The 14,273-nt window shown below is 45.1% G+C and overlaps 1 protein-coding gene across 1 annotated transcript; it reads right to left on the reverse strand.

The window, feature by feature from the left end:
• Positions 1-879: 879 nt before the first annotated feature.
• ZDHHC4 (zinc finger DHHC-type palmitoyltransferase 4) lies at positions 880-12,203 on the reverse strand. Its single transcript, XM_036241709.1, has 6 exons — positions 12,080-12,203; positions 11,262-11,335; positions 9,705-9,883; positions 6,608-6,733; positions 5,235-5,479; positions 880-1,216 (listed from the first exon to the last, which is right to left on the reverse strand). Exons 1-6 carry the CDS (start codon positions 12,194-12,196, stop codon positions 926-928), a joined length of 1,032 nt encoding a protein of 343 aa, XP_036097602.1. The 5' UTR covers positions 12,197-12,203; the 3' UTR covers positions 880-925.
• Between the last annotated feature and the right edge of the window lie 2,070 nt (positions 12,204-14,273).

The following is a 14,273-nucleotide window of genomic DNA, read 5'->3' on the forward strand; positions in this document are numbered from 1 at the left end:
GTGCCACAGCCGCAGGGAGCGTTCATGTCCTGCGCTGCCCCCACTCCCACCCCCTGCAGCACGGCCCGAGGCTCCTCCCCTGGCCTCCCCAGCCTGGCTTCAAAGCCTAAACGTTTGCTTTCACTGTGCTTTCCCACCAGTAAGGATAGGCGATGGTGCCTGAACTCAAGGGTCTGCGATGACAGCTGGTATCTCCCTACCCGACTGCCAGTCCCTGTCCCCAGAGTCTCCAGCTCCCCAGTCCCTTCACAGTGGCCTGGGAGGGCCAAGGGCTTGGGTACTCCGCTCCTAAAGATTCTCCCGTCCTAAAAACCCTCAGCACTTTGTGAATCTCCTTTCCTGCATTCATCTCCCTGAACTGAATTACCTGGGTTAGTTGGGGATTTTTAAACAGGGCAGAGAAGACTTGAATATGGCCACAAAAGGCCAGTGGAGAGCGAGCAGGAGGCCACGAGCACAGAAATCGGCCTGTGCAAAGGCTGAGCTGATGATGCTGGGTATGGTTAAAGAGATGAAAGAAAACAAAACGCCAAGGGCTTTCTCTGGGAGATGGGAAGGCATCAGGAAGGCACAGCCAGACACAACTCCAAGCCGCTGAAACCCTCCCACACATCAGGGGACACAACCACGAGGCCCCTCCTGTCCAGGAGCAGAGTCTAGTGGGAGACCAAGGTCAACTAGAACCCCTGAGAAGGCACCAGGACTCCAGAGAGGCTCTGTTCCAACAAGCTGAGTGAACAAAGGATGAGCAGGGGAGATTTCTGCCGGGCACTCAGTCAACGCTCCTTTCTCTTCCTTCCTTAACCACTGAAAGCCCATTTATAAATTCAGAGCAGAAAACTGGGGGAAAAAAATGCTTGGGAAGTATCCATATGCATAAATAAATATACACTCTATTTAAATGGCAGTAATACTCTTCCCGTTCTCATTTCTTCTTTCTCCCATAATGTTTAGCAGCAGGTAGAAAGATCTCTCTAAGGTTGCTCCAAAGTCCATGGGAGTGAATGTTCCGGTAGACCTGGGGCCTTGTTGATGAGGCCCCCACCACTTGGGGGCAGTGCTGGCACCAGGCCCGGTCACCTCTGGACCACTCGTTCGTGGTCTGGTTGGTGGCGGCCAGGTATAGAGCAAAGCACAGGAAGCCACCAAGGAGGAAGCTCAGCACCGAGACAAAGCCCAGCAAGAAGACAATCCTTGGGAAGGTCAGGAACAGGTACTGGGAACAAAGAAGAAATGAGTTAGGCGCTGGGCTCTGACACAAGTAAGGGTCAGCACCCGCCAGTCCTGGTCTTGTCCATAAGACTGTCAGAGCTGCCTCCCCAGGTCACCCACCCCCACGCACATCTGACACTCTGAACACAAATCAGAACCATACACAGCACTGCCCAACAGCCCAGGAAGACATCCTAGTATGTACAAGAGCTTAATAGAGGATAAACGAAGTGTGTATACTGAAGGAAAAGGAAAAAGATACTCAGGAGATGGTGCTGTGCCAGTTGGCTATTTATAAAACACACAAAGAAATACATGTAGATCTTAGTTCATGCATCAAAATAAAGTCCAAATGGACAGAAGAGAAAAATCTCTCTCTCAAAACAAAATGGCCGCAGAGGTACAGGTACAAGGGTACTCACTGTACAGTGGCAATTATTTTAATAGTTCCTCTTCTCAAAATACACAATTGAAATGTCCATTCATGAGGAAGGGTAAAATTCTGGGACAAATTGGAATAATAAGGAGTCATTAAAATGAGGTCAATTTCACCCTGGCCAGTGTACTCAATGGTTAGAGCATCAGCCCAAGCAAGTTTGATTGGGTTGCAAGTTTGATTCCCAATCAAGAGCACATACCTGGGTTGCAGGTTTGATCCCTGGCCACAGTCAGGGCATGTGCAGGAGGCAACCAGATGGTGTGTCTCTCTCATATCGTTCTCTCTCTCTCTCTCTTTCCCCGTCTCTCCCTCCCTTCCACTATCTCTAAAATAAAACCAATGGGAAAAGCCCTGGCCGGTTTGGCTCAACAGTTAGAGCATGGGCCTGCGGTCCAGAGAGACCTGGGTTCGGTTCCTGCTAAGGGCACGTACCTCCGTTGCAGTTTGTCCCCGGCCCTGGTTGGTCGTGTGGGTGGCAGCCACTCGATGTGTCCCTTTCACATCGATGTTTCTCTCTCTCTCTCTTCCTCTCACTCACTCCCACTCTATCTGAACAAAAAATAGGAGAATGTCCTTGGGTGAGGATAAAAAAAAAAAATCAATGGGGAAAAACATCCTCAGGTGAGGATTAATAAAAAAAAAATTAACAGAGAGATCAATTTCTATGTACTTATTTGGAAAAGATGTTGGTAATATATTGCCCAGTGAGAAACTCAAGATGCAAGGATCACAATGGGACCCCATGTGTACAAACACAAAAATGACTCTATGGACATATATGACAATATAAAGAAATGTAGGAGCCCTGGCCAGTTTGGCTCGGGCATTAGAGCGTAGGCCACAGACCAAAGAGTCCCGGGTTCGGTTCCCAATAAGGGCATGTACCTCGGTTGCAGTTTGTCCCCGGCCCGGTTGGAGTTGTGCAGGTGGCAACCAGTTGATGTGTCTCTCTCACATTGATGTTTCTCTCTCTCTCTCCCTTCCTCTCTCCCTCCCGTTCTATCTGAAGATAAATGCAAAAATGTCCTCGGGTGAGGATAAAAAGAAAAAAGAAAAGAAAAAGAAACGTAGGAAAAAAGCCTGACATATGGACACCAAACTACAAAAGCAGTTGCTTCTGGGTAGTGAAAGTGTTGGGAGGGGAGGGGTAAAAGTTTTCACTTCATTTCATTTATTTTCAAGATGTTTTAAATTTTCTTCCCTTCCCCCTCACCCAGCTTTAAGATATAATTGACATGTAGCATTGTGAGAGTTTAAGGTGCACAACAAATATAATGATATATATATAGAGAGAAATGATTACCACAATAAGGTTAGTTAACATATGTAGCACCTCATAGTTACAATTTTTCTTTGTGTGAGAACTTTTTTTTTAAATCCTCACCCGAGGATATTTTTCCATTTATCTTCAGAGAGAGATATCGGTTGGCTACCTCCCACATGACCCCAGTCAGAGCCAAGACCAGGGCCAGGAACCGAACCGCAATCAAATCACAACCGAACCGTGCCCTTGACTGGAATCCAACCCGCTACTCTTTGGTCCTCAGGCCAATGCTCTAACTGCTGAGCTAAACAGGCCAGGGCTGTGGTGAGAACTTTTAAGAGCTAGTCTCTTAGCAACTTTCAAATACACAATACAATATTGTTTACCACAGTCACCATGCTGTACATCCCCAGGACTTATTCATCTGTGGACTGGAAGTTTGTACCCTTTGACCACCTTGACTTATTCCCAACCGATCCATGTGTCTCTGTCACATTGATATTTCCCTGTCTCCCTCCCTCCCTCCCACTTGCTCTAAAAATCAATGGAAAAATATCCTCAGGTGAGGATTAACCAAAAGGAAGGAAGGAAGGAAGGAAGGAAGGAAGGAAGGAAGGAAGGAAGGAAGGAAGGAAGGAAGGAAGGAAGGAAGGAAGGAAATTCAAATGCAATGCATAACTATAAAGTAGATCTGGTTCAAGGAGGTAAAAGAGCTAGGATGACTATAAAAAAAATAACAAGTATTGGGGAAGACATGGAGAAATTGGGACCTTTATACGATGTAAAATGGCGCAGCTGCTTTGGAAAACAGTCTGGCTGTTCCTCAAATGATTACATATACAGTTACCATATGACCCAGCAATTCCACTCCTAGGTATAACTCAAGAGAAATAAAAACCACTGTCCACACAGCAACTTTACACAAACGTTCATAGTAGCACTGTTAAGAAATAAACAAAAGGTGAAAAGCCCAAATGTCCATCAACTGATGAATGGAATAAAATGTGGCATATCCACACAATGGAATATATTTCAGCCATAACAAGACATGAAATACTGCCCTAGCCGGTTTGGCTCAGCGGTTAGAGCATTGGCCCATGAACCAGAGAGTCCTGGGTTCAGTCCCTGCTGGGGGCATGTGACTTGGTTGCAGTTTGTCCCCAGCCCCATGGGGCTGTGTGGCTGGTGGCCAGTCAGTGTGTCTCTCTCACATCGATGTTTCTCTCTCTTTTTCTCCCTCTCTCCGTCCCTCTCTATCTGAAGATAAATGCAAAAATGTCCTTGTGTGAGGATTAAAAAAAAAAAAAAAAAAAGGAAGTACTGATTCATGCTGTAACATGGATGAACCTTGAAAACCTTATGCTCAGTGAAAAAAGCCAGTCTGAAAGGCCACATATTGTATGATTCCATTTATATGAAATGTCCAGAAAAGGCAAATCCAGGGACAGAAAGTAGATTAGTAGTGGCCATGGTTGGGGGGAGAATGGAATGAGGAATGACTGCTAATAGATTTGGGGTGATGAAATATTCTTTTGGGGATGAGGCAATATTCCTAAACTAGTCGTGATGGTTACACAACCCTGCATATACTAACACCACTGAATTGTTTACTTTAAAAGAGTAGATTTTATGGTATGTGAATTATTTATCAATTTAAAAATATTATATATCAATTTTTTTAATCCTCACCCAAGGATACTTTTCCATTTATCTTCAGATAGAGTGGGAGGGAGGGGGAGAGAGGGAGAGAGGGAGAGAAAGGGAGGGGGAGAGAGAGAGAGAGAAACATCGATGTGACAGAAATACATCAATTGGTTGCCTCCCACACAACCCTAACTAGGGCTGGGGACTGAACTGTGCCCTTGACTGGAATCAAACCTGAGACTCTTCAGTCCTGGGGCTGATGCTCTAATCACTGAGCCACACTGGCCAGGGCTATATATTAATTTTTAAAAAGGAATGGCTTTGCCCTGGCCAATGTGGCTCAGTTGGCTGGAGCATCATCAGTGTACCTAAAGGTGGCGGGTTCAATTACCAGTTAGGGCACATGCCCAGATTGCACGTTCAATCCCCAGTTGGGGCACGTGTGGGAGGCAACCGATCGATGTTTCTCTCTCTCCCTTCCTCTCTTTAAGGTCAATTTTTAAAAAGGAAATCCTCGTGTGAGGATTAAAAATAATTTTTTTTTAAGAAAAACAATTTTTTTAAAACAGGAATGGTTTCATGTTTTCACTGGGAAAACAAATGTCCTTTTTCCGAATTGAAACCGGATGTTAGAAACATACAGCCCACCACATAATTACCTGAATAATTAATTACCTGAATAAGAAAGACGGTGTCAATAACCTGGGAGTGTCCAAGGTCATCAACATAAGTCATCAGGTACCAGTCCGACACCACCACCAAGCGGACCAGAAACACAGTGCTCACAATGGCCATGGTGGCAGCTGACGCTGTCAAGGTCAGGAGGTAGATGAGGAAGTACCTGGCATTCCAGGCCCCAATGCAGTTGTTCACCCAAACACAGTGATGGTCAAAACGGTGCACACACCGGTTACACACACCTGCACAGAAAGAGGGAGCCACAACCCTGGTTTGGTCCTTGAGGAGATGATGATACCCTGCACACCTACCGACACTTCTTCACACTGGCCATGGGAGCTGGGGGAAATGGCAGCTGCTGTCCCCAACTTCTAGGACGGCAGTGTCCAACACAGCAGCCATCAACCTATCCACATGTGGGTATTAAGCACATGATATGTGGCTGCAAGAAACACTGGGAAGAACACTCTGTTGACCTCGATCCATTTACAGTTGTTTTCAGTTTGTGCAATATTCCTTTTGAATTCAATGTGAATAATACTCAGATGACATAAGAGTTAGTGAATTTACTTAACTTAGGCAGTTTCAAAGCTAATACTTTTTGTTTAAAGTCAAATCAATTCTTCTGATAAAGATGAAATGTTACATCAGTGTAGATGTGGGTATTAAATGAAATGACATTTTGGTGCTGATTCAGTTATTAAAAAACTTTTAAGAATGTTTGGAATACCTTGGGTAAGTGATTCTGCTCCTCTAACTGTAAATTTTATGAAAACTAAATACAAATTCAGTATTTCCAATGAAAATTTAATGTCTGGATAAGAGGTACTGTAAACATAAAATATTCATCAGATCCAAAGACTTAGCATGACAAACAAAATAAACTACCCTATGAATGACTTTTTAATATTGACCACATGTTAAAATAGCATTTTAGATACACTGAATAAATTATATTGTTAAAATTAATTTCACCTATTTCTTTTTAATTTTGTAAAGTGGATACTACAAAATTTTAAATCATGTATGTGGCTCACATTATGTTTTTGTTGGACAGCTCTAGTCTTGGTAACTCCCCAGAAAAGGCTCTGCCAGGACTGAAATCTGCAAGCACAAAACCCTGCAGAAACAGCTCTTGGGCAGCGTGCGTGGCCATGCGGCTAAGGAAGGGCGGAAGGTCGCCCACTGGACAAGAACACATTTCACATCCAGTCATCAGAAGGAAACCACTGCTGGGCTCTTCCAGCAGGGGGTGCCCTATGTCTGGGAGTCCAGTGGCCCTGCCTTCCGACTTCTGTACTACCCCGTTCCGATGAAGCCCAGGGTCTGTTGTGGGAGGGAGGAGCTGGAGCAGCCAGAGCCACACTTACTGCAGTGCTTGGATCGTGCTGGTTTCCTTAGAGCACAAGTAGAGCACCTCGCGTTCTTTGGGAACATCACTTCATCGAATTCATAAACTTGAAGAAACAACGCTTCATTTCCTTTTGTTATAGTACCTGAAAAAAGTGAGGGCAAATGTCAGTTTCAAGCAATACAGTGGTCCGGATATTCACAAAACCTGTCCCCACACAGCACAATTACAGCAGCCATATTTAGCCCAGCCAGTGTGGCTCAGTGGGCTGAGCTTCGTCCCATGTACCAGGAGGTCACTGGTTCGACTCCTGGTTAAGGGCACATGCCAGGGTTGTGGGCTGAAGCCCTAGTAAGGGGCATGGAGGAAGCAGTCAATAGATGTTTCTCTCTCATCGCTGTTTCTCTCTCTCTCTCCCCCTCTCCATTCCTCTCTCTCTAAAATCAATAAAAACACATTTAAAAAAATAAATAAAACACCCCTGCCCAGTTTGGCCGAGTGGTTAGAGTGTTGGCCTGCAACCCACAGGGTCACAGGTTTGATTCCTGGTCAACGGGACATACCTGGGTTGCAGGTTCAAACCCCAGTCCTGGTTGGGGTCGTGTGGGAAGCAACCAATGTGTCTCTCTCACATTAATGTTTCTCTCTTCCCCCCTCTCTCCCTCCTGCTCTATCTGAAGATAAATGTAAAAATATCTTCGGGTGAGGATTTAAAAAAAATCAATGAAAAAATATCCTTGGGTAAGGATTAACAAAAATAAAATAAATAAAAATAAAACAGCCATATTTACTACACTAAAAAAATTAATTGTATAGTTTTTAACAGCTTACTGAGATACAATTCAAACAAACCAATTCACCCACTTAAAACGTACACTTCAGTGGTGTGTAGTATATTCAGAGTTGTGCAACCACACAATTTTAGAACATTTACATCGCCCCTGAAAGAAATCCTTCAGCAGTCACTCCTCATTTCTCTCTAATCCCCTAACTTCTGGCAACCACTGATCAATACATCTGTCTCCATGGATCTGCCTTTTCTCGATATTTTATAAAAATAGAATCATACAATATGAGTGGTCTTTTCTATCTGGCTTCTTTCACTGACATACTATTTCCAAGGTTCACCCATGTGGTAGCAGGTATTACTACTTCATTTCTTCTTATTAATGAATAAAAGTCTATTAAATAGGCAGACCACATTTTATTTATCTATTCATCAGCTGATGGACATTCAATGCTTCCGGGACAGGAAAGGTTAAAAGGAAAACACTGAGGGAAAAAACAAGCAAAAAAAGACAGTGTTACAATGTTAATATCAGACAAAAGAGCATTAAAAGAGCAGACCAGTGACAGAGGCTCAGTGTGTGTGTGTGTGTGTGTGTAGTTTTTGTTTGTTTGTTAATCCTCACCCAAGGATATTTTTTTCATTGATTTTTAGGAAGCGTGGAAGGGAGGGAGGGATAGGGACAGAAAGAGAGAGAGAAACATCAATGTGAGAGAGAGACACATTGATTGGTTGCCTCCTGCACACACCCCCACTGGGGCTGGGATCAAATCTGTAACCTAGGTACATGCCCTTGACAGAGATCAAACATAAGACCCTTTGGTGCAAGGGCTGATGCTCTAACTACTGAGCCACACCAGCCAGAGCTCATTATATTTTGAAAAAAGATTCAAAGAAAAGATAATACTAATTCTAAACTTGAATGCATCATACACACACACACACACACACACACACACATAACTAATATACATATACACACACCAGTTTCAAAAAAGATGGAGCAAAAACTTACAAGAAGAAATCAGTCAAATCTATCATCAGAATAAGATAACATGCCTCTCTCAGAAACTGATCAAACAAAAAAATTAGTATGAAGGTAAGATTTGAACATAAGTAACAAACTTGAGAAAATGAATGGTTTCTCTGTATGCAAGAACAAATTTTTTTCAAGCACACACAGAGCATTTATAAAAACCACATACCCAGGCACCATGCAAATATCAATACAATTTTCCAAAGAAATAGTATCCTACAGACCATAAGCTCTATATATAACACAATTAAGTGGAAGCATCAAAAATTTAAATTAAAAAAATGTATCTGGCCCTGGCCAGTGTGGTTCAGTTGGCTGAGCATCATCCTGTGCACTGAAAAGTTGCCAGTTTGATTTCTGGTCAGGGCACATGCCCAGGTTGCTGGCTTGATTCCCAAGAGGCAGGCAGTTGATATTTCTCTCTCACATCAATGTATCTCTCTCTCTCTCTCTCTCTCTCTCTCTCTCTCTCCCTCCCTCCCTCCCTCCCTCCCTCCCTCCCTCCCTCCCTCCCTCCCTCCCTCCCCTCCTCAAAAAGTCAATAAAAAATCTTTAAAAAGGTTTTTATATGGAAAATTTTGAACTGTTCTAAATAACCCATGAGTCAAAGAGAGAAAAAATAAAATTAGAAAACAGCCCTGGCCAGTTTGGCTCAGTGGTTAGAGCGTCGGCCTGCGGTCCGGAGAGACCCGGGTTCGGTTCCCGCTAAGGGCATGTACCTCGGTTGCAGTTTGTCCCTGGCCCTGGTTGGTCGTGCGGGTGGCAGCCACTCGATGTGTCCCTTTCACATCGATGTTTCCCTCTCTCTCTTCCTCTCTTTCCCTCCCACTCTGTCTGTACAAAAAATGGAAAAATGTCCTCGGGTGAGGATAAAAAAAAAAAAAATTTCTAAAATTAGAAAACACTCAAAACTGAAAGATCAGCCCTGGCCGGTTTAGCTCAGCGACTGGAGCATCGGATGGAAGGGTCTCGGGTTCAATTCCCAGTCAAGGGCACATACCTGAGTTGCAGGTTCGATCCACAGATCCAGTCGGAGTGTAGGAGACAACCAATTGATGTGTCTCTCTCATATTGATGTCTCTCTCTGCCCCTCCCTCCCTCCCACTTTATCTAAAAATCAATGGGAAAATATCCTTGGGTGAGGATTAACAGAAACAAAAAACAAAACCTGAAAGATCATGCAAACACTAAATATCAAATATTTTGCAGAGTCCTTCTAGGAATCACTACTTGTTTGCAGCATTATTAGTAAGACTGACAGTTGAGCTGTCTATACCAAGAGCCTCAACTTACCAGGGTCAGTTACACAACTCAGGGTAAAAAAAACCAGGTTTACAATCAGCAGCAGATAGGGCAGAAGAAGGTACCACAGGGAGAAGTCCAGCTCTTGACAGTAGCCAAATATTTCCCAGGTGTACTCAGTATAAACCATTCCTTGCAAGATGAGGTGCAGGATGATGAAGGTGTGGTTTCTGAAAGGAAAGAGCACATGGCTTGTTCCTGGGGGCTGCTCCATGAAGAAATCACACAGTACTAAGACAAGGGCCAACTGCTTCCTTTGGGCTTGAGGTACTAATAAGAATTACATAAGAAACTATTTGAATCATCAAACATAGTGCCTAGCACATGGTAAATACTCAATAAATGTTATGTATTATTATTATTATCATCTGTCTTGGGAATTGAGATCTCGGTATCAGAAAATATTTCTTTTTACAGAAATGCAAATCAATATTTTCTCATCCTTTAAATATTTCTATTTAAAAGTAGACATGGGCCCTGTCCGGTGTGCCTCAGTTAGTTGGGCATTGTCCCATGCACTGAAAGGTCGCCGCTTCGATTCCCGGTCAGGGCACATGCCCAGGTTGCAGGTTCATGCCCAGTCAGGGTTCATGCAGGAGGCAACCAAGCAACCAATGGATGTTTCTCTCTCACGTCGATGTTTCTCTCTCTCTCTCTCTCTCCCCCTCCCTCCCTCCCTCCCTCCCTCCCTCCCTCCCTCCCTCCCTTCCTCTCCCTTTCTCTCTAAGAAAATCAATAAAACATATTAAAAAAATAAATAAAAGTAGCCTGGCCAGTGTGGCTCAGTGGTTGCGCATCGACCCATACACCAAGAGGTCACCAGTTCGATTCCCAATCAGGGCATGTGCCCAGGTTGTGGGCCTGATCCCCAAGCTGGGCATGCAGGAGGTGGCCAATCAATGTTCCCTCTCATTGATGTTTCTATCTCTCTCTCTCTCTAAAATCAATAAAGAAAAAAAATATATTCTTTTTAATTTATATTTTTTCCCTTCACTTGAGGATACTTTTCCATTTATCGTCAGATAGAGTGGGAGAGAGGGCGAGGGAGAGAAAGGGAGAGAGAAAAATGATGTGGCCCTGACTGGTTTGGCTCAGCGGTTGGAGCATTGGCCTGTGGACCAGAGAGTCCCAGGTTCGGTTCCCGCTAGGGGCATGTACCAAATAAAATAAAATAAAAATGAAAAACATCGACGTGAGAGGGACACATCGACTAGTTGTCCCCGACACAATCCCAACCAGGGCCGGGGACAAACTGCAACCGAGGTGCATGCCCTTGGCTGGAATCGAATCCACGACTCATTGATCCACGGGCCGACGCTCTACTGCTGAGCCAAACTGGCCAGGGCAAAGAAAAAATATTTAAAATAAATAAATGAAAGTAGACATGGCGAACCCCCAGAGACAAAGGCAGATTATCTATGAGGAGAGTTCTGAACCCAACACCCCAATCCTTTGCAGCACCCTTCTCTGTGCCACACTGGAAAACACGAGGAGCTTCCTGAAGCTACAGGACAGCAACAATTAACGATCAAAACAGAATAGAAATACCGTGTGTGAAAGAGGTAATGAAGCAATCTTAGCGTGGCTCTCTGAAGGCATACTGGAATTATATAGGAAAATATCTAAAACAAAAGCAAAGAGAAACATTCAATTTCATTCTTCATTCTCCCCCTAGCCCCAGTTAGATGCTTCCTGTTCAGCAGGCAGTATGGTAATACTGTTTCTGCATATGGGCAGAGAAGAGATTTGAGAGAGAATGAGGAGGATGGCTTCCTCAGCTGGCCTTCCTCTGGAGCCAACTCCCCCATTTCGCACCCAGACCTCAAGAAGGCACCACGCCAGGGTCTCCGGGCACAGGGAGGGCAGCAGAGCGGTGGAGCAGGTAATGCTAATACGAACACTGCTCCTTTCTCTGTCCGGATTCAGTCCTACATTCCAGAGCCCACCTCCAGACCACTGACCATTAGCCCGGATCCTTCCAAGTCAAGTCCTTCCCGAGGCTGCTCACCCCCGTTTCGCTCACTTTGATCCTCGAAGGAGTATGGGCAGCCCAAGGCGCAGCTTTCTGCTCCTATGTCCCCATCTCACCCCTCAGCCTCCGGGCAGACACTGCTCAAATGGGTCAGGCAATTACAGGCATCAGATCCCGAGAAAAATAACCATAGGAATGCTACCTTCTATCAAAGCATCGATACAAGAATAATTTCAACAATAAGAAAAAAAAAAGGGAGGGTGACTTTGGAATCTACCACAACTGCCGTAAGTGAAAGAACAAGTACACACTGAATAAAAATGGTGTCTCTTCCTCATTCTGTCAGGACACTGGTGATATTCAAAACCCAGTGGTTTCCAAGCACCATGGTTACCTGTGTGCCTCCTCTGACCAGGCCCTTCAGGTGACGGGTTTTCGCGCAGATGCAGATCGTACCACCACCAATCACCAGTAAAGCCAAGTAGAACAAGAAGAGAACCAGAAAGTCCATCCTGGAGCTACAAATAAACAGAAAGAGTGGCTCTACTGAGGGATTCGTTCCACGTTCCATGGCTCACATTCTCAGACATCGACTCCCGAAATGGCTCCCCCGACAAAACTCATCAGCCCTGAAGCACACACTGCCTCTTCGGTCAGGTCTCCGAGAACATCCTGAGCTCGCTAGCTCGCTCGCTCTCCTTCAAGTTTCCGAATCAAACCACTGTGTGTCTGCTCTGGGGCATCTCCCATCTGTAAACTCCAAAGTAAAGTGGGGAATATGAACAATGCACCCCCCTTCCCTCCCCCCAGAAACAAATCATTCTTTTACTTCCTTAAATATAAACATTCACACGGATATTAACACGGAATGTAGCCAAGAGAATCTGTTGACAATGCAAAGGCCCGGGACCAGGCATCCTGTCTTTGACGGGATGTATGAGTACAGGCCTGTATTTCAAAACTGGAGATGGTTACTTTGGGCCTGAGTACATGGGATTTCGGGCCAGACTTCCAACTGAGACAACGAAACTAGAAACTGTGCGTGAGGCAAGACTGAGGAAACGAAGAGCAGCAGTTTTGCGAGGTGATTCGGGGTCCCCGGCCCACATATTTCTTGTTCGGATAATTTTCGGTAGGCAGCCCTGGCATTCCTCCTCCCAAATGCACAGAGAATTCAAATGGCATCTGCTCCTGTGCAGAGACGTGTGCCCGGTACAACAGGTGACACCCAAAGCTGCAGGAGACATGGTTTCTCCAGGAGGCTGAAGCTGACTGCAAAGGCAGACCCATTCAACCCTCACACACGACGACTCGAGCAATGGGAGGCACGGGAGGAATATATTATGGGAGAGAATTTGGAAGTTGTTAGACCACTGAGGGAGGAACGCATGAGGCCAAAGGGATGCAGGAACAGAACTTCGTTCAGGGCGTCTGCAAAGCAGACGGGCTGAGTACAGTGGCATCAGCCCCAGATTGGCCAGGGCTCACTGCTTACATGGAGTCTCAGGCGGGCTTTATTGGCAGGTTTCTCGGGGCATATACAGAAACAACGACTAGGCAAACTGGATGTTGGCTGCTTAACCATAATGGACCAGTGGAGAATGTGTGGTAAGGCAAGATAAACAAAATGTTCTGATAAATGAGAACAAGGAACAGGCCATATCTACGGAGGCATTCCTGTGGCAGGGTGCTTTCTGGCCTAACATTCCAGCCTTCAGTTGTTAAGGACTGGGGGTCGAGGTCGGTTCTTCTGTAGCTGCTTCCTGCTGAATGGGGGTGCGGGGGTGATGGGGGATGGACTTCGACAGGAGTCAGCTGGAATGCAGTACTGGCCTTCTGGAACCTGAGACAGGGGTTGGTATTGGACCGATGATTAAAGAAGCATCACCTTGCCAATGGACTGGTTGGTGCAGGCCTGGACATGGTTCTGGGGAAACGAAGAAAATTGGCATAGGATACGGAGACCAAAAAGAAGAGCAAGAAGCCCGGCCAGTGTGGCTCAGTGGATCGAGCTTTGTTCCATGGACTGAGAGGTTCCAGTTCAATTCACGATCAGGGCACATGCCTGGGTTGTGGGCTCGTTCCCCAGTGGGGGGGTGTGCAGAAGGCAGCCAATCAATGTTTCTCTCGCACTTCAATGTTTCTATCTCTCTCCCTTCCTTTCTCTTTAAAAAAATCCAATAAAAACTTATTTTAAAAAATAGCCCTGGCCAGTTTGGCTCAGCGGTTAGAGCGTCGGCCTGTGGTCCGGAGAGACCCGGGTTCAGTTCCCGCTAAGGGCACGTGCTTCGGTTGCAGTTTGTCCCCGGCCCTGGTTGGTCGTGCGGGTGGCAGCCACTCGATGTGTCCCTTTCACGTCGATGTTTCTCTCTCTCCCTTCCTCTCTCTCCCTCCCACTCTATCTGTACAAAAAATGGAAAAATATCCTCGGGTGAGGATAAAAATAAATAAATAAATACATACATACATACATACATACATACATACATAAATAAATAAATAAATAAAAGAAGAGCAAGGAGAAGCATTAGTAGGAGCCAAGAGGACTAATTTCATTTTTGTAACAATGAGCCCCAAGATTCCGAGAG

The sequence above is a fragment of the Molossus molossus genome, unplaced genomic scaffold (genome assembly GCF_014108415.1).
Source record: "Molossus molossus isolate mMolMol1 unplaced genomic scaffold, mMolMol1.p scaffold_m16_p_4, whole genome shotgun sequence".
Lineage (NCBI taxonomy): Eukaryota > Metazoa > Chordata > Mammalia > Chiroptera > Molossidae > Molossus > Molossus molossus.